The sequence below is a fragment of the Osmerus eperlanus genome, chromosome 16 (assembly GCF_963692335.1).
Source record: "Osmerus eperlanus chromosome 16, fOsmEpe2.1, whole genome shotgun sequence".
NCBI lineage: Eukaryota > Metazoa > Chordata > Actinopteri > Osmeriformes > Osmeridae > Osmerus > Osmerus eperlanus.
The window spans coordinates 11,561,862-11,580,602 of NC_085033.1; the positions used below are offsets into that span (position 1 = coordinate 11,561,862).

Genomic DNA, 18,741 nt, shown 5'->3' on the forward strand with positions numbered 1-18,741 from the left:
CACCGATTTATCATTGCACACAAAGTGATAAAAGCAGTTAAGAAACATGTGCAGTAGGAGCACCATTACATTGTTGCAAAACCTGAACCACAAAAATCTACCTGTGTTGTAAAGTAATTAACAGCATTGATGACTCCTTTCCTCTGAGCTTCAGCACAATCCTAGAACAGTATTCAGGCCAGTAGGTGACTAAGGCAGTCACTGAAGCAGAATAACAATGCTGCCCTTTTTAAGGGGTTATTTCCTGCTTAAAATATTTCCTGCTCAATGTCTACACTTTGCTTCATGTAAGTATTGGTTACGACACTTCAACCCCATGGATTGGTCAAATCAGCAGCTAATCAGGATTAGAGATGTTTTGTCATAACCTGGACCAATATCCATAATCCTCTATCTGCAAATGAATAGCTCCAATGCATTTGCAAAGTGTGCACTGGCTGGTTCCTGCAAGGGGATGTGAACCTCAGACATTTGGTCATCAAACTCAAAGCCTTCAAGTAAGTACAAACAGATTTTAATTAGCCTCTCATATGGCAGTGGGTGACTGGCAGACTGGCATGTGACTGGTGGTTCTGTCACTGTCACAGGGCTGCCCTGACCAGGCCTGGCTGCAACAACCTTCTGTGTTAGGCTCCTACTCTGCCTGCCTGACTGTTATTACCCTGACTGCTACTAACCTGCCTGAAAGACTGACTTAGTGACTGTTACAAACCTGACTGAATGACTGTTCCTACCCAGCCTGAATGACTGACTGGCTGACTGCTACTGACATGCCTGGGTGACTGTTCCTACAGTGCCTTACACATGCTCAACAAAGCCGACTGATTGAGATTATACGTAATACGACTGTGTGGTCACATGAACTCAAGGTGAAGCATGGGTCAAGTGTCCTGCACTGTTCCAGAGCAGTAGAGAACAGCAGACCAAGAGAGTGACTCACAATGACTCTAGGAGGCTTTAAATAACCTTTCAGTTATTTAACACAAAGCTGAAAGTTAGCAGTTGAAGAACTACGCTTCAATGATGGAACAAAAACGTGAGCACAGAGCACGTCGAACTTGTTGGTGTTGATGGGATCAGTGTGGCATGAACCACATTAGCAGTTGCATTATCTGTTAGCCATCTGGGGTGAAAACTAAGATGATCTAGTTTGAAAAGCCACATGAATTTCACACTAGACTGAGTGGTTGTATTTTCATCGTTGCACGCGTTTGCCTCCAGTTTAGTCGACAATGTTCCACAGCTGCGGGGAGCTCAGCGCCTCTTGTCTGTCACAGCCCTCACCTGAGCCCGGCACAGACAAGCTTGACTTGACACGACTGATTTATATTGAACTTTTACGAGGTTGGTATTTGTCTCACGTCTTCCGAGCAGAGCCATCCACTGCACAGGAGAGGCCAGGGTATGAACAGTAGGACTGTGATAAAGCCTGAAAGGAGAAGAGAGGTGTATTCTGACGTGTCGGTGTGAGGGTGGACAGGGTTCACCGTGGTTCACGCCTCCGACAGATCGCCTGACATCTGTTGTCCTGCAGTAAAGATGTTTACACATCAGCTTAGACGGCGGCTGTTTTGTGCGAGCCTTTCTGCTGGGTTAGACTGGAGGCCTGTCTACCCAGGAGTCTTATTTTTTCAGCATTCCGACCATCTGTGTGTCAGTAATTTGGTTGGAACAAGCCAGCAAAAGGAGTGCAGTTAGATCAAGGGCTTGTCCGCTATCCATCATCCTGGCCTGGAGAAAATAACAGAATACATGTAAAGTCATGATATGAAAAGCAACATTCCATGAAGGTTCATCAAAAAACAAGTCAAAATGTGACACAACTATTAAGACTATTCCTGGACACATCCTCCCCTTTGTTGACAACAGAAAACAATTTAGATGCCCAAGATAGAGGTGCATATTCAATTTGGATTGGAGTGTGTGTGTGACAAAAAACTGGCAGAAGAAAGAAAGGGAGACAGAGAGAGAGACACAGAGAGAGACAGAGAGAGACAGAGAGAGAGACAGAGAGAGACAGAGAGAGACAGAGAGAGAGAGAGAGAGAGAGAGAGAGAGAGAGAGAGAGAGAGAGAGAGAGAGAGAGAGAGAGAGAGAGAGAGAGAGAGAGAGAGAGAGAGAGAGAGAGAGAGACAGAGAGAGAGTACGTTTCGGCCACTGATCTCACCTTGTTTCCATGGCGACAGCTACCTCTCTACCACCCACATGTCTCCGTCATGGCACGGAAGGGAGGACGCGAGAGGAAGGGGGATGGAGGGAGTTGGGGGGAGGAAGGCAGGGTCAGGGAGGAGGAGAGAGTGGGGGAGGAAGGAGAGGAAGGAAGCTCTGGGGTTCTGTCTTTCCCCCTCCCTCTTCACTTCAATCACATGACTGCAATGGAGAACACTGTGTCACCACAACGCCCACCTGCAGAGCCGCTCTCCCCTCCCCTGGGAAAGGGCTCCCGGTTCACAGAAACACACACCCTGCCCCCTTCTCTGCAAAACCACTATAAATCAGTTAATAAACATTCACAGACAGCTACCACAACCTGGCTTGTATCTCGACCGAAAGTCATTGTTTGGTAAATGTATGATTCTTAAACAACATGCGTGAACACCAACGTTGGCTTGCACCACAACTTGCTGACGCACATGAAACCCAGCTATCTAGACCAGACACATCCCTGTTAGGTTGAGGTGTCAGGTGGTGAGGGGAAGCATCTAAAGGGTGGCTAGGTGGGTGGACACATTAAAGTGACGCTGATGCTGAGAGTCTAGTAGACATGCAGAATGAGTGACACATTTTTTCTGAACTACTGTAAGCTTATTGCCTAAAAATGGATCTATATGTATATACACATACATACACCACAGAGATGGTAGTGTGCACTGTTAAAAGCTTCCATGACCAATGTACCAACAAGATTAAAAAACTTAATTATAAGAGGGCAACTGGCTCTCACTAATCTGTGTTTGAGAGCCTGCGCTGTGTGGTTCTACGAATCTGTTTACATAATGTTTATCGGCTGACATGAATTGTGTTCCAAACTCGTTTCTGCAGCTTTTACTGATCTCTCGACTCCGCCGAATCTTAGAGGTCTTTTTTGATTTTAGAAGTATTTTTGATTTTCTTGATAAGATCTGAAAGTCTAATAATTCACCTCATAAATTCCCACTGACAGCAGGAATGTCAGAGTGTTTTAGATTTTAGATGAAGCTTGGCGGGAGCACGGGGGGGGGGGGGGGAGGGGCGGTCTCCAGGCAGCCAGGACGTTGGAGATGAGGCAGGGACGGGGATGGGTTTGGATTTACGAGCTGAGAAAACTTGCTCAGGCTGGGGCACTTTGTGGACGGCAGCCACCGGGATCCACGGACAGGTTTCTCTGATGTCGTCAGTCTGAACACATTTACACAGATTAGGCTGGGTGTGTGCATTGTAATCTTTGACACTGCGTGGGGATGAATATGCAGATATTGAAAGTGTTTTCGTTACCGGACAAGGGGGGGGGGGGGGGGGGGGGTGAGCGTTAGGAGGGGGGCAGGGTGGGGGCAGCGTGGGGTTTGCGGTGGGGTTGGAGTCTGTGGTCTAACAGTCCTTTGTCTGAAGAAGTGTGCCTGAGTCCGGGATTAATGAAGTGAAAAGAAGTTTCCTCCCCTTATCTTTCCCGCCCACACCCCTGGTCTGACCCTTGGTGGTGGGCGACAGATGGGGCTGTCTCTGGCCAGAGCCCTGGGGACAGATGGGGCTGTCTCTGGCCAGAGCCCTGGGGACAGATGGGGCTGTCTCTGGCCAGAGCCCTGGGGACAGATGGGGCTGTCTCTGGCCAGAGCCCTGGGGACAGATGGGGCTGTCTCTGGCCAGAGCCCTGGGACAGATGGGGCTGTCTCTGGCCAGAGCCCTGGGGACAGATGGGGCTGTCTCTGGCCAGAGCCCTGGGGACAGATGGGGCTGTCTCTGGCCAGAGCCCTGGGGACAGATGGGGCTGTCTCTGGCCAGAGCCCTGGGGACAGATGGGGCTGTCTCTGGCCAGAGCCCTGGGGACAGATGGGGCTGTCTCTGGCCAGAGCCCTGGGGACAGATGGGGCTGTCTCTGGCCAGAGCCCTGGGGACAGATGGGGCTGTCTCTGGCCAGAGCCCTGGGGACAGATGGGGCTGTCTCTGGCCAGAGCCCTGGGGACAGATGGGGCTGTCTCTGGCCAGAGCCCTGGGGACAGATGGGGCTGTCTCTGGCCAGAGCCCTGGGGACAGCTGTCCTTGGGGGCAGGGAGGAGGTCACAGGTCAATCATTCCACGTCAGAAAAACACTCGGAAGAACAAACACACACGCATGCACACACACGCGTACACCGTCACACTCAGTGAGACACCGACATACCCACCACACAGAAACTGACACACACTGAGTAAATCTCCAAACCCCTGTCCTAAAGTGCAACAAGTCCAGGCATGTTCCACAGCAAGAGGAAACAGGAAACAGCCGAGGGAAGGAAGGAGGGATGGACAGGGAGGGAGTGGGATTAACAACCCATGCTTCCTTGGCTGTCTGTGGGTCGTAAATCATCGTCTGCAAGGAGTGTGTGTCGAGTTGACAGATCCATCCTGTAATCCAGGATCCAGGCAGATCCTCGTCCTCTCCTCTAGTAGGAACTCGCCTGCCTGCCTGCCTGCCTGCCTGCCTGCCTGCCTGCGTGCGTGCCTGCCTGCCTGCCTGCGTGCCTGCCTGCCTGCCTGCCTGCCTGCCTGCCTGCCTGCCTGTCTGCCTGCTGGCTACACTGGTATCACTCCTGATCTACAAGATAAGGATCTTCTGTAGTTTGTCATCCTGAAGACAGAGAGCCCTTATCGACTTCCACTGGTGTGAGGTCAAGTTATCTGGAGCCATCAAGACATGTCTTTCATCTTTTATCGAACAGTCCAATTGACACATGTCCCTGTATTTGAGATGTACTGGGTCATGTGAATATTTAGATTTAGTGTAGAAGCACTTGAATCCCATCGTTATGAAGTTACTTTGTTGTGGTGATGATAAGAAAGAAACTTGAACCGTAGTTAAAGTTTACTCCTTAGCTGGGTTGCGCTGTAATCCATGTGTGTGTGTGCGTGTGTGTGTGCGTGTGTGTTCAACCGTGTTCCCCCTGTGTCAGCAGAGCTGCCAACAGTGAATAATAGAAGACACCAAGGCCTAGAGGCCCAGGAAGATCTTTTGGAGAAACACTCCTCTGATAGATCAAGAAAACAAAATCTAACCCCCACCCAATCCTAAAGTTCATACTAACCACAGTGGAGTAAGTAAAGCTGACAATTAAGCATTCTATAGGGAATGTTCTATGCTTTAATTGACACAAAATCAATAGACTCGTAAACATGAATACATTACTCTAGCTAGAGACACAGACCATCTAATGGATGACGATTGATTAGTCTAGTGCACACCGAGAACCCTTCAGACCAGAGCAATCAATGCAGGTCACATAACATGAGCAGTGTGTTGGTGCATGCACGTGCTCCCCTGCGTGTGTGTGCGTGTGTGCGTGCGTGCGCGTGCATATGTACCCAGATGTCTGGTCTGTGGAATGCAGACACACACAGGTCCTATTGGGACATCAGGTGCTGAGAACACCTGTGGTCTCCAGACCCTGCTGACTCTGAGCTCCTTGTTCCACTGGCTCGTCTAACACAGACAAATGTGCTCATAGAACAGCCTGTTAGGCATTCCTCCCCTGACTCTCCCTGCCCAGCCAGCCGATAAGCTTGCCAGGCAGCCAGCCAGTAAGCAAGCTAGCCAGCCAGTCTGACAGACAATCAGCAAGTCAACCAGCCAGTCAACCAGCCAGCCAGCAAGTCAGCAAGCAAGTTAGCCGGTCAGACAGAAAGACAGACAGACAATTGGCCAGCCAGCCAGCTAGTCTATGAGCCAGTCAGACAGTCAGCCAACCAGCTAGCCAGTCAGACAATTTACCAGTCAGCAAGCGAGCTAACCAGCCATCCAGTCAGCCAAGCAGCCAGTGAGTCTGCCAGCCAGCCGGCCAGCCAGCCCTGGGGACAGGTGTAGACGTTGGCCGCACATATGTCACATAGCCTGGATGACGATTTGAATAATTGCATTCAGTCAAATGAATGGAAGTCAGTGAGGCCCGTCCTGGTATTCAATAGCCTGGGTGACAGACGCGCAGACCGTCTTTGTGTAGCAGGGGCCCGGGGAGCCCAGGGGAGCCCAGGGGGGCCCAGGGGGGCCCAGTGGCCCTAACTCACTCATCTCTGAGGTTCAGGGTTTGGCAGCGACGACTGCAAGGTCGTGTGCCCCCGCTGTCGGAGGCAGCAGATGGGGATTGGACCCCTCTCTTCCTGCTTAAGTTCCAGAGTGTGTGTGTGTGTGTGTGTGTGTGGTGGGAGGGGCCCCACCTGCCAAGGGCCAAACAAAGCAGCGCTGTGTCGTCACAAAGCCCAGAGCTGCAGCCTGCTGCCCTCCTAGAGGCCCCGGCCTCTTTTCTCTTTCTTCAACCTCTCTCTGTCGACCAGGGCGTAAAAACTGCCTTTAGAAGGCTTTTCTAAAAACACATACCAAGGGGTCATATGAATATGAAGTATTCACAGCTGCTGCTTATGCAGCTTCAAGGCAATCTCCTCCTCTCCAACGGCCTCTTTCCACCACCGCAGTAAACCAGCCAGTATTCGGCTTCATTAAATATACAGGGCATGTGGAGGTGGAGGTTGATTGTGTCTGTGTGTTGCCGCCTGTTTGTAGAGTTCACTGGGGGAGTAATGGACCCGGGGTGATGAGGGGAACACAGGAAAGTACTTGAACTCCAGTTTGCTGTGAGCTCAGAGAAACCGAAGTGAAAGGCAGAGAACGTTCGGTGGAGGAAGAGAAAGAGAAAACCAGAGTTGAACCTTATCTACACCCCACGTGAACTGTGCACTTGCTGATAGATAAACGATAAACATTCAGCCCGCATCATTCTGGCCTAATCAGTTTTATCTCTATTATCCAGTTTCTCTGCTGTATAAGGTTTTCTATTAACATCTTCTAAAGATTGCGATTCCTTAATATCGTGTAATAAAAAATGTGGTTAAACATGAGAGGGGCCGCTAGTGAGGATGTCTCTGGTGGTGATGTTGTGGAGAGAGAGAGCTGGATGATGACATCACAGCGCTGTGTCACATCACTGTTTTGTATGCTGCTCTTGCTGCTGCAAAGGGACCCCTCTCTTCTCACTGCGTGTGTGTGTACGTGTGTGTGTGTGTGTGCATGTACTTGTGTGTGTGTGTGTGTGTGTGCCTTTGTGCATGCACGTGAGTGTGTTCTGTTTTCCACAACCTGGGGGATCTATATTCTCCACAGGACCACAGTCCCTGTGGAACCTGTTTTGCTCTCTCTCTCTCTCTCTCTCTCTCTCTCTCTCTCTCTCTCTCTCTCTCTCTCTCTCTCTGTCTCTCTCTCTCTCACGCGGACACACGTGAATGTACGCGCACAAACGTTCTCCCGCTTTTTCTCTTCCTCCATCTACGCTCTGTCCCATCCTGATGATGACTGAATCTTCTCTCCATTCATGCCAGTCTGCTCTAATGGTCTCTGACCATCTCTGTCTCTCTTGATGCACTGCCTCCACGCCCCCTTTCTCCATCCCTCCCTCGCCACCTCCCCCCCTCCCTCCTTGTCTCTGTCCGTCCGTCTGTCTGGGAGCACTGGGACAAGGAGAGAGAGGGGAAGGAAACAGAGCGAGAGGAAGCAATTATAAGATTTGTGTGTAGCATCTTTGTGTACGCCTGAATCCAATTTATTCCACAGTGGAACAGCTCAGTCTGACAGAGTGGGCCAACCATCCTGATCAGAATGGTGACGTGAAATGAGGCCTAATTCTCTTACAGGTCGATTCCCAGTGTACACAGAGAGATGATGCGCTGCTCCAGGGCATGTATTGATCTCTGCTGTCTGACTCCTATTGATCCAAGCTACTGTATGGCTCCTGCAAGTAAAATAGAAGGGGAGGGAGAGAGAGGGAGAGAGAGAGAGAGAGAGAGAGAGAGAGAGAGAGAGAGAGAGAGAGAGAGAGAGAGAGAGAGAGAGAGAGAGATATCAAGGAGAGATTATTTAGTGTTTTTTGCTGTCTGTCTGGTTTTGTGGATTTTGCGGTCCTGGATTATTTGTCCCTGCTGTGCTAAACATTGTTGTTCATGAATGAATGTTGGAAGCCATGAGTCATTTGGTGATTTAGTTCATTTTTTTTAGATTCATTTTTTGAAGTAATTGCAAGCCAGTGTGTCAATGTGTATTATACAGTATGGCTTCATGTGTTATAGTGATGCTCCTTGTGATGGCAGGTGTGTGAAATGGAAAAATGGGAGCAGAAGTTTTACAACTGTCAGGGTTTGGATTCTTAAGATACTTCTGTCATAGGCCTGTCCAAAACTCTGATGGCATCTGGTACTGGGTACCAAAACCTTCTTAACAATTTTCAAGGTGAACATTCATACTGAGTCTATCCCTGCAACCCTTCAAGAAATATTTCAACCAGTCAGCTGTGTTTATATAACCCAATCCTCCTGGGCTCTCAGGGAGAGATCAAGCCCCTATCAGTACATTCTAGAATTCCTCAAGCGAGTAAAAACAAATAATTCAGCCACTCCGAGACATCATAGAGTTATACCAGGAACGGAAGGTCAGTCAAGTGAGTTCACACATGTAGACCAGCGAGCCAAGACCTAACAAACTCATTGTGTTGTCTAGGTGAAGTTGAACCCTGAAGGAAAATAAAGTATTTTAGAATACTCACAACCTTGTTAGACTACAAACTCATACAAAAGTACAGTTGCATTTACAGTGGGTTACAGCATGTCTGAAGTGATGTTGACGTCACTGGAGGATTCTCCATCTGTAACGGGGCACTGTCGATGGCAGGTATTAGTTGCCGTGCTTACGCACTGGGCGCGCGTCACATTCAGAGCAGCTTAATTTCCGCCTGAAGATATCAAGCCCTAATTAGTACGCTCCATTGTAGAGAAACACAGCAGGGGCTACCTGTGTCCTCCAAATGCAAAATGCCTCAAGTGCCAGTCTGAATGCAAAACACAAATGTGCAAAACACATCAGAGGTGCCAAACACCGGCAAGCAAAGAAGTTCCCCAGATCCAAATGACAAAGGAAGATGTTGCACAAGGCCCGAGCACGAGTCACGTCAGCTGTGAGCCGTTCACACCAGCGTGTCAGGGGCAGTCAGCCAGGAGACGAGCACAGAAAGTGTTGTTACTGCTTGAGAATGCAGCCCAGATCTGAGGGTCCTCACACCTGGGCCTGTAAAGCCAGCAGGGTGCATCCACAGGGGGGGACATGAGGGACATGGGGGACAGGGACAGGGACAGGGACAGGGGGTAGAAGAGGCGTTTGTTTGCATCGAGGGCCAGCATATTACTGTCCATCCTTTTCTTTTTCTACTCCTACATCACTCTTTCTCATCCTACTTCACAAGATGTTTGTACCTTCAGTCCCTGGTCTGTGAAAGGAACCAAGCTCTCAGTGTTCACACACACACACACATGCACACACGAAGCAGGAGCCAGGGAAGGTTAAGACAACTCTCCCAGATGGATAAAAATACGAGTCGACGCCTTGTGGTGACTCACACACTGCCATGCAGCGGCCTGATTATAGGTTGAGATGTTTCCCATGGCAACGCCTCCTGGTCTGAGTGTAGGACAGCATCACCAGTGTGTTTAGGGGCGTGTCTGTGTTGAGCAGGGGGATGGCACGACCCAGCTGGATCTTAATTGCAGAGCCACCATTGACGCCTTAGAGAACATTGCTCCCAAAGCGAGTCACACTGACACTTCCGATTTATTCCCCGAGCAGTTGCGTACTGTAACGGTGTGGTCTCCTAAAAGTAATATGTGTAGAAGAAGAGGAAAGTCAGTCGCTGCGGAAACGGTGACGAGGAGCGAGTTCTCTCACATCATTCACACATTCTGACAATGGAAATGACTCGGTGTCCTCGTCCAAGTCGTATTGGGCATTCTTTAATCTTACCAACGTGTGAAAGGTTTGACAAGCGGTGAGCTATTTGCAGTTAGTGACATTACACAGCTGTGGACAATGCACCACTGTGTCTGCAGTGGCTTCTGGAACGCCATCGCAAACAAGACACTCCTTAAACTGACCGGTGACAAACGCATTCCCGCATTCGTCAGTGTGTGCTCGTGTGTCTGTGTGCGTAGGTGTGTGAGGGAGAACGTGTTTGTGTGAGCGTATGTATACTTGACACAGCTCGGTGAGTGTGTGACCAGAAAGCCAACGAGAATCCTTCTCTGCAGGAACGACTTCTAACGACCTTGGGTGTGAACTCCCGCCAGTCATCAGCTAACACTGCTCCCACTGCGCTGCGCTGTGATTAAACAAGGCACTCACATCCTACCATAACAAGTATCCTATATGCAGAGTGGGGGAGATCATTAAAGGCAGAGCCCTTTGATGATAAATTACAGCGTGATGACCACATGAACATATCAAAGGCGTATCTGATTGGTTCCCTGGACTGATGAATAACTAGATAAGAAAGGGTTGTGATAAACTCATATCAAATGTTGTCATGCCTGAGGCTGAATAACAATCCAATAAAAAAAGAGTTCAGAGCATTGAAGGTGTGTTCATTTTGGCAGTTTAGCTGACCAAAGAGCTTGCGTTTGAGGGTGTCTATCTAAATGTAATATCCGCTCAAGACTAAAGGATGTGACAGCTTTACTTTTAGACCTGTGAGTTCTCACATCCCTAATATAGATACTGTAAACACACTTTCTTTTACTTACTTGTTTTAACTCGACACATACAGAGTGCCTTATCGTTTTAGAAGTAAACACAACAAATACACCAATAAAATTCCCAAGGTGCAAAGTTTCCAGACAATAAAGGCAGTAAATACCAAATGTATCTGCCCTCACATGAAATACTCCTACAAACAGACTTTTGTTATGTCAGTAAACAGTTTTGGTCATGACGGCGTCAGAAGATAAGAAGAGTTTTGATTGTGAGAATTGTTTTGATTTCCCCCACGAAAGTCCTTTGGCTATGCTAATGACATGTGCCTGTTTTAAGATCGCTGGCTCTGGTGCGATAATGGTTACTGTAATGGCAGGTACACTTCTCAAAGGGGGACCACACAAAGTCCCAGTGTGGTAGAAGGCAGGCCGGGGACAGCCCCAGGCTGAAATGTGGAGACAATTGAAATGGCTGGAAGACATCACGGAGATACCCGCATGGGGGAGGGGTGGTTGACTGAGTGGGTATTTCTGCTGATTCAGTACTGCATTGTTGTCCTGCTCCCACACTCTATTCTTCTCATTGACAAAGGTCTGTTATGCCTAAACTAGAGCGTGGTTTTTATGGCACCTATTTTTCAAGTTTCCCTATATCAATAAAGTTACTGAAAGTATGATCTTGTGAAACCGAAACCAAAGCATCTTTTTCTAAAACCAAACTTTTCTGTACTTGAGAAATACCAGCGAAACACACGCACCACATTGTAAAACGGAAACGTTTAACAGTTACATGGAATTTGTGCCTTCTACCAAACATTAAAATCGACTTCAGCTTTGATGTCTCCATTGGTGCAGTTGTACACAGACACACATTTGTTGAGCGGTGGAGTGTTGTTGACTAAATCGGATGGTAATCATTGGACCCTATCAAGCTTTCTACATGAGGTATTAGTATACCTCCTGCTCTGAGCAAAGCTTACAGCAGTTAACCCTCACATTCCCCTCATTGTCTTTTATGGTTTTGGCTTGTGTCTCTGGCAGATGGGGGGACCATTCATACAGATGTTCCTTTATTTCATAAAATCACAAGGTACAACGTGCAGTCTCCATTTTCTTTAAGTACCAATTGTAAGGGGAAATACCAGGGAGGAACTCCCCTAACAATAAATCAAACAACTTTCCTTTTATCGTTCCAAAAATAAACTTTAAACACAAATAAATCTGCCTGTTTCTTCAGAGCCAAAGCTAAAATCCAAGGCCAGACACATAGTTGTAACATGAACTCTTCATCTAGCCTGAACTTTGCACATCTGTGGGGCTTGGAGTCTGTCCGAATGATTAAAGTCCCTTGAGTGTGGGAATTCCCCCTTATCTGTCTGTCTGGAATCTCTCTCTCTCTCTTCTCTCTCTCTCTCTCTCTCTCTCTCTCTCTCGCTCTCTCCCCTCTCTTTTTCTTTTTCTTTCTCCCGCTCCCTCTGTTTTCTGTGGGGATGAAGTGAGAGGAGGATACAAATTAAAATACATAATGACAACAATGAAAATCTTATTTTTATTACTGCCGTGCGGCCGTAGATCCTTCACACTCCATTACCCACACTGCACTGCTTCTTAATCTGGATTTGGAACCCGTTGCCACTTGGTGAGAGATCTCACTGAAATCATTAAAGGGCCCAGCATCATGGGGATTTCCAATGAGCTCCACTGAAAACACAAATCATGTCATTCTGATGTTGAAGACATGCCTCAAAGACAAACCCTAACCAGCTCCGATTTTGAGTCTCACAGCTTTTACCTACAGCAGAGCTGTTGCTGCTGTCTGGTGTCCTAATATCAGCTTAAGTATTCTGGTAATGTCTGTGTGTGCGTCACTGTGATGCATGCTGTCCAGATGGTAAATGACACCAACACTGGGAGAAAAAGTTAAGAATGTAATTAATAATGCAGAGATGAGAAAAACCAAACAAAGGCCCAGCTCGTGTTGCTGTAAAGTATGCACAATAACTATTTATAGTATTGAATAAGTTACCTGAACCATTGTGGTAATGACGCAGCCTCGCATGGAGATCGATGGCGCTCATTTTACATCCTGTTTACCGCAGGTGCACAGGAAGTGCATGGCTGATGCCAAATAAAGTTGCACAAAAGAGACGTGTGCGCATCTGGTGAGGAACTTTCCATCTTCCTCTTCAACTGCTTTATTCTACTGGCAGTTGGATCATGTCACGGTTAGATGAGGAAAGATGCGGAGATATAAACATATCTGACAAGAGCTACAAAACTGTTTATCCTCTGTTGACTCTTAAAGTGTAATGATGAGTTAAAATGTCTCTGAACATTTTGTTTACAATAGTAAGACCACACAGTCCATTTTTTCTCGGCCAATGTACTGCATTTGTTTTGTCATAAACCAGCAAGGGAAATTGAATGTTTTCCCCAAATGTACCCACTTGAGAATTTATAAAGTTTTAATCTATCCATCTATCCATCCATCTATCCATCCATCTATCCATCCATCCATCCATCCATCTATCCAGCCAGTCAGTCAGTCAACCAGTCAGCCAGTCAGCCAGTCAGCCATCTATCTAAGTTTTGACAAAGAAAGTCCACACCCTTGAATCATGGGGAGACACCTTGGGTGAGACAGGGATCTAATCCTCCTAATGTGTTTGGCAGATAGAAGTCCTGCTGACACATCAGAACAGGCTGGAAACAGAGCCATGCAATCTGGGGAGGGGGGATGTGGTGAAGAAACACACTTTACACAAAGTCCCAGCAAGGTCTTCAAATAAGCCCCGGCTGGTTCCCAATATCACTTCAAATGTCATAATTTTACTGTAAGATGAAGAACCGTTGACATGTTTTGAGACAAAGTGCGATTGGTTACCTAAGATAATTTATTATAATGCACTTTTTTAGTAATCATAAGAGTTTAGATAGAAAATGTCTATTGTTCGGCAAGCAGCTGAAAACACTAATAATGCAGAGTAGTAGAGTCGGTCAGTAAGAGAGAGTGATCATGTGAATAATCAACAATGTGATGAATACACAGACCATTTTACTGTGTCTTGAATGGGGTCTTTCTTTGAGAATGGTCAACTTACAAGACTCGTTTTCTTGTTGTGACGTATGAATAAGGTCATTCAGTTCCACTCTCACATGATCGAGTTCATGACTCAAGACATCCATGTCTAAAAAAACAGGGTTCCTATCCATTAGATACAGCTGTGCATGTCCAGACCTTCTATGTATCAGTATACTGGAACAAGTAAAGCAGCATTCCACACACTTAGTCGGACCTAACAATGACATCAATCATCAATCCTTGCTCAGAATAAACATTTCCCCTGCTCAGTTCTTGTAGATCCAGTCCATATATGTCTCAAACTAGAGATCTGACTCAACCACTCCAAAGCTTGGAAACCTTGTCGCCCACACATCCAGAATGCAGTGTTATAATCCAACACATGGGCTGGTGGGCTTGTAGCGACCGGACCAGCCAGCCAGCCAAGCTGCCAGCCATCCAGCCATCCAGCCAGCCATCCAGCCATCCAGCCAGCCATCCATCCATCCATCCATCCAGCCATCCAGCCATCCAGCCATCCAGCCAGCCAGCCAGCCATCCAGCCAGCCATCCATCCAGCCATCCAGCCATCCAGCCATCCATCCAGCCATCCAGCCATCCAGCCAGCCAGCCAGCCAGCCAGCCATCCAGCCAGTCACCTCCCACACAGTGCTCACACAGCCTCCTTTGCAAGGCCACTGAGGAGCACATCAGTTAATAATTAGGGTAAACTCTCCCACAGCCTAAATAGTCGGGATTGGTGGCAGCTTCCAGATGTTCCACTTCCTGCTGTGGTGGGTCTCAGACACTTCACTTAGTAGAACCACCAGGAAGGAAGGGAGACGTTATCTGGGAATGAAAAGACATGAAACACAATACAACCCAAACAGAACTAAACAGATCAATATCAGACGACACCAAACCGTCCTAGTTTCTTGACGTACAGGAACACAACCTGGATGTTTATGAATCTTGCTCCACAGAGTCTCTCTAAATTAGTATTTGCCAAGTGACTAAAACGTAACACTATGTCAGAGAGGCGGGGGCGAGGTTTTCCTTTGTGCTACATAATGAGAAACAGAGGGAAGTTATAAAAGAAAACACACTTCCTGCACTACAGACTTCCTGTTTGACTTTCTCCTGGGTGATTCATTGCTCACAAGCCACCGGTTATCTTTAAGTTCCTGGCACATGAGTGACATCACACACCGACTCCCAGATTGGAGGAGAAACCTCAGCCTAAATCACGAGCTGGAGCGTCCAGGCAGGCTGTTCCAAGAGAGCAGAGGAGAGGAGAGTTGGATTTCAACAGTGACCTCCTTAAGGATGTGACACAGACAGTGGGAAATGACGCTGTTACTGGAGGAAACACAGCTGAGTTCAGAGACAAGTCATCGAGTCAAACAGCTCACAATGAAACTCTTAACCAATACCTGTAGACTCCTCCCCAAGAAAAGATAAGAGTGGGGTGTGGCTAACAGAGATTTGATTATAAATTAATCTATTATATCTTGAACTAAGAACACATATGTGGCTGTAGTGCGCAAGTCTTCAATTACCTTTGCATGTAACATTCACATTGTCCCCCCAAAGTGAGGCATGATGAAACAAAAGCAACGTGTATATGAGATCAAAAGAGATGACATGAAGGTCTGTATAATACCAATACTGCTTCCTCCTCAGGGCTCCTGGGAAATGATGTCTGTTTTTGAAACAAAGCCATTCCTTTCTTCCTTTCTTCCCGAGATGAAAACAACATGGTGGTGCGGGTGTGTGAGTGTGTGTGTGTGTGAGGGGGAGGGGGGGGTGATGAAAGGGAAAGAGACAAGATGGCTTTGAAAAGCAGATCCTAATGACAAGCGTCCCAGATGTAAAAACGTGAGTCGACTGCACCCGTGACAAAAATAGAAGAGCCGAGATGAGCACAGCCCTAAAGATCCTTCAGCTTACTGCAGAAAGGTCAGAAACGAGAGCGCGGGGGGGGGGGGATTTAAAGCCACTGATACAAAATGTGTCTCTGACTCTGTACCGTCAGTCAGTCTGTGACTTGTGTGACCCACACAGCTGAGTACTAAGGCTTTTAGTACCAGATCTTCAGTCCTAGAATGATCGTCTGCTCGTGAAATCGGCAGCTTTTACGTGTTAGAATCATGTGCGCGTTTCACCAGCCAGCTGTGTTCATTAGCAAACACCTTGTCAAACGGTCTTCATTTACTCTTTTGACAGATATCACCAAACAACAAACATGATACAGGTTTTTCGAAGGCTTCAGCAGCTGAGTAAACATGATCTTATCATTCAAAGTTTGGTAAACAACCCATTCAAACAGCTGACCCTAATCAGCCCCTACACACACACGCACACACACACATGCCCAGGCATGTCAAGGTTATGGTGCTCTGACCATCACACCGTAGTGACAGAAAACTCTGGTCAGATGGTAAATAGACAGGGAACAGTAACTCTGCAGATAAGCGTTTGACAGCACTCAGAAGACCCCCTGTGTATTGAGAGGCAGCAATCGCTAAACTAGCTTGGTACTTGGTAGATAGCATCTCTAATTAGAGTAGAGGAGCGAGAGAGACTGTGTTCACTCCAGCTCCACTACCCTTAATTCTTTCTTTAGCCTAGCCTAATGGTCGAGATCTTTGGTAGTGATGGGCCTACAGTAAATTCCCACATTACGACCAAACCCCCTTGGATCTAGACAGAGGCCTTATAGCAGAAGCCAAGTTCACTGGTGCAGAACGCAAGACTGCTCAGCTTGGCGGAGGGAAAACGTCTCTTCACCATGACAACAGCTGAGGACGTGGCCCTGTGCCAGATCCATCTCAACCTGGAAGAGAGAAAAAGAGAAAGGGAGAGAGAGAGAGAGTAAGAGAGAGAGAGAGAGAGAGAGAGAGAGAGAGAGAGAGAGAGAGAGAGAGAGAGAGAGAGAGAGAGAGAGAGAGAGAGAGAGAGAGAGAGAGAGAGAGAGAGAGAAAGAAAAAGAGAGAGAGAGTAAGAGAGAGTAAGAGAGAGAGTAAGAGAGGGGCCATCTTGAGAGAGAAAGAGAGAGAGAGAGATTGCTGTGTTTCAGCCCATTGTATTTGCTGACCCACATCACTAATTCTTGTGGACAATAATTTACCGTAGATGCCTGCCTGCTTGCCTGGCTACTCACTGAGCAACACACCCTGTATAAAACAACCCTGATTGTGAGACTTCACCTTCACATATTGAGAACGAAGTTTGGAACTTGCTCTGCAGGTTCATACGTTCACTCGAAGGCTTTACAATCACTAACAGCACTCACAGGGGATTTTAAAAGGTATGTTTTAAGAGGAGTGTGCTAGCCTTTGATCATTTGTTGGGCGTGCTAAGCATTTGTATGCTGTGTAAATATTGCTGCTTTTACAGAGTGTTCATGGTATGCCAAATACTCAGTTGAAGTCAAAGAGCATCAGGAGGGTGATGGTGCAGAGTATCATGTGTACCACAGACAACTGAATAACTTGTTAAATATTTTTTTAATACTTATAGATGTCGTTCTTTCCTATCATTTGAAATGGATTCCTGTTATGTATCTTTTCGGTTTTTGCATTGATTCACATCTCACATTTGCCTACGACCTGACAGAAAATGCTTTGACCAGTAACTATTTGCACAGAGTCGTCACTGAACATGAAGATATTTTAGCACAGATATTTTCCTTAGGGGCTCTTTATGTAAATAAACTGGCAGTAAAGAAGAAGAGCAATTTGAAACATAAAGAGACATATATAAATATATAAATCTTGGTCTTCAGTTTCTATTCGAGATTTAGCTGTAGAAGTAAAAGACTATCAGCTTGAACTATCACCTTATACATAGTGTATGTTTGATGTTCCAGGTTGGTTCTGCCATGTCCAACCAGCAGCCAGCTCTCTCTCAGGAGGTCCTGGCCCAGTTCAACCAGACCACAGAATCCTGGGGCTCACCCCGGAGACGCCAAGGGTCTATTTCAACCCTCCGCAGCTCCCAGTCCCAGCCCAGGGACAGGAAGGGTCCTTGCCACCTTCCAATGCCCCTCAGAGCTCACCCTGGGGGGGTTGGTGGTAGTGGAACCCCCAGGGGCTCCAACGTGAGCAACCCCAATTCCCCCTTCTTCCGGCGGGAGTCTGGGGCCCTGAGCAAGAGGTTCTCCTTTGGCTGGCTGCAGGGAGGACGGTCCAGTTTCTCTGGGTTGACTCATCAGTACCCAGCTGTGCAGGAGGAGGTGAAGCTGGAGAGCACCTACCGGACCGGGCCTGATCAGGACAGCCGTTTCAAGGCAGCTCCCATTCAGAACCTCCTCCAGGCTACACTGGATAGCTACATGGAAGGGGTCTGCTACAGCCCAACCGCTGGCAGCCATCTTGGGCAGGTGTTGACAGAGATGTTGAGGGATAAGGTAAAGGAGGTCTGCCCGCCGCGCTACAAGATCGTTTGTCAAGTGGTGATCGGTCAGAACGGGAACCATGGCGTCCGAGTGGTCAGTCGCTGCTTGTGGGACCCCTTGCTGGACGACTTTGCGGTTGCCACATTCCAGAATGCCTCCCTCTTCGTTCTGGCAATAGTTCATGGGGTTTATCGTGAGTGAACAAGGTTTGGATGGAGTGAAGATGGGTACAAATGATTTGGTAACAGTGGTGGGTAGCATCAACTCTACATGCATGATAGATCATAGGGAAATCCTGTGTGGCATTTTGTGTCATAGGTTCGGTGAATGGTGGTAAAAGCTAGCTCCTGATAAAGGATCGTTTAGGCAATTAGTTTATGCAGCCATACTTAACATTTTAGTAAAATGTTACCACTTCTATGTTGTCTGGCAAGCCGATATGACTTTTGCATTCATTTGTCAGTTTATGTATTGCTAAAGAGGTTTTGTTGTACATGCTTGGCCAATGTCTGAAGGTGTGGAGTATGACAGTTATGATTGACAGGAATTTAGT

At 47.4% G+C, this 18,741-nt stretch overlaps 1 protein-coding gene across 1 annotated transcript; it reads left to right on the forward strand.

The window, feature by feature from the left end:
- Nucleotides 1-17,664: 17,664 nt before the first annotated feature.
- LOC134036621 (dynein light chain Tctex-type 4) lies at nt 17,665-18,739 on the forward strand. The gene has a single exon (XM_062481620.1). The coding sequence runs from the start codon at nt 17,673-17,675 to the stop codon at nt 18,387-18,389; it is 717 nt and encodes a 238-aa protein (XP_062337604.1). The 5' UTR covers nt 17,665-17,672; the 3' UTR covers nt 18,390-18,739.
- The last annotated feature ends 2 nt before the right edge of the window (nt 18,740-18,741 follow it).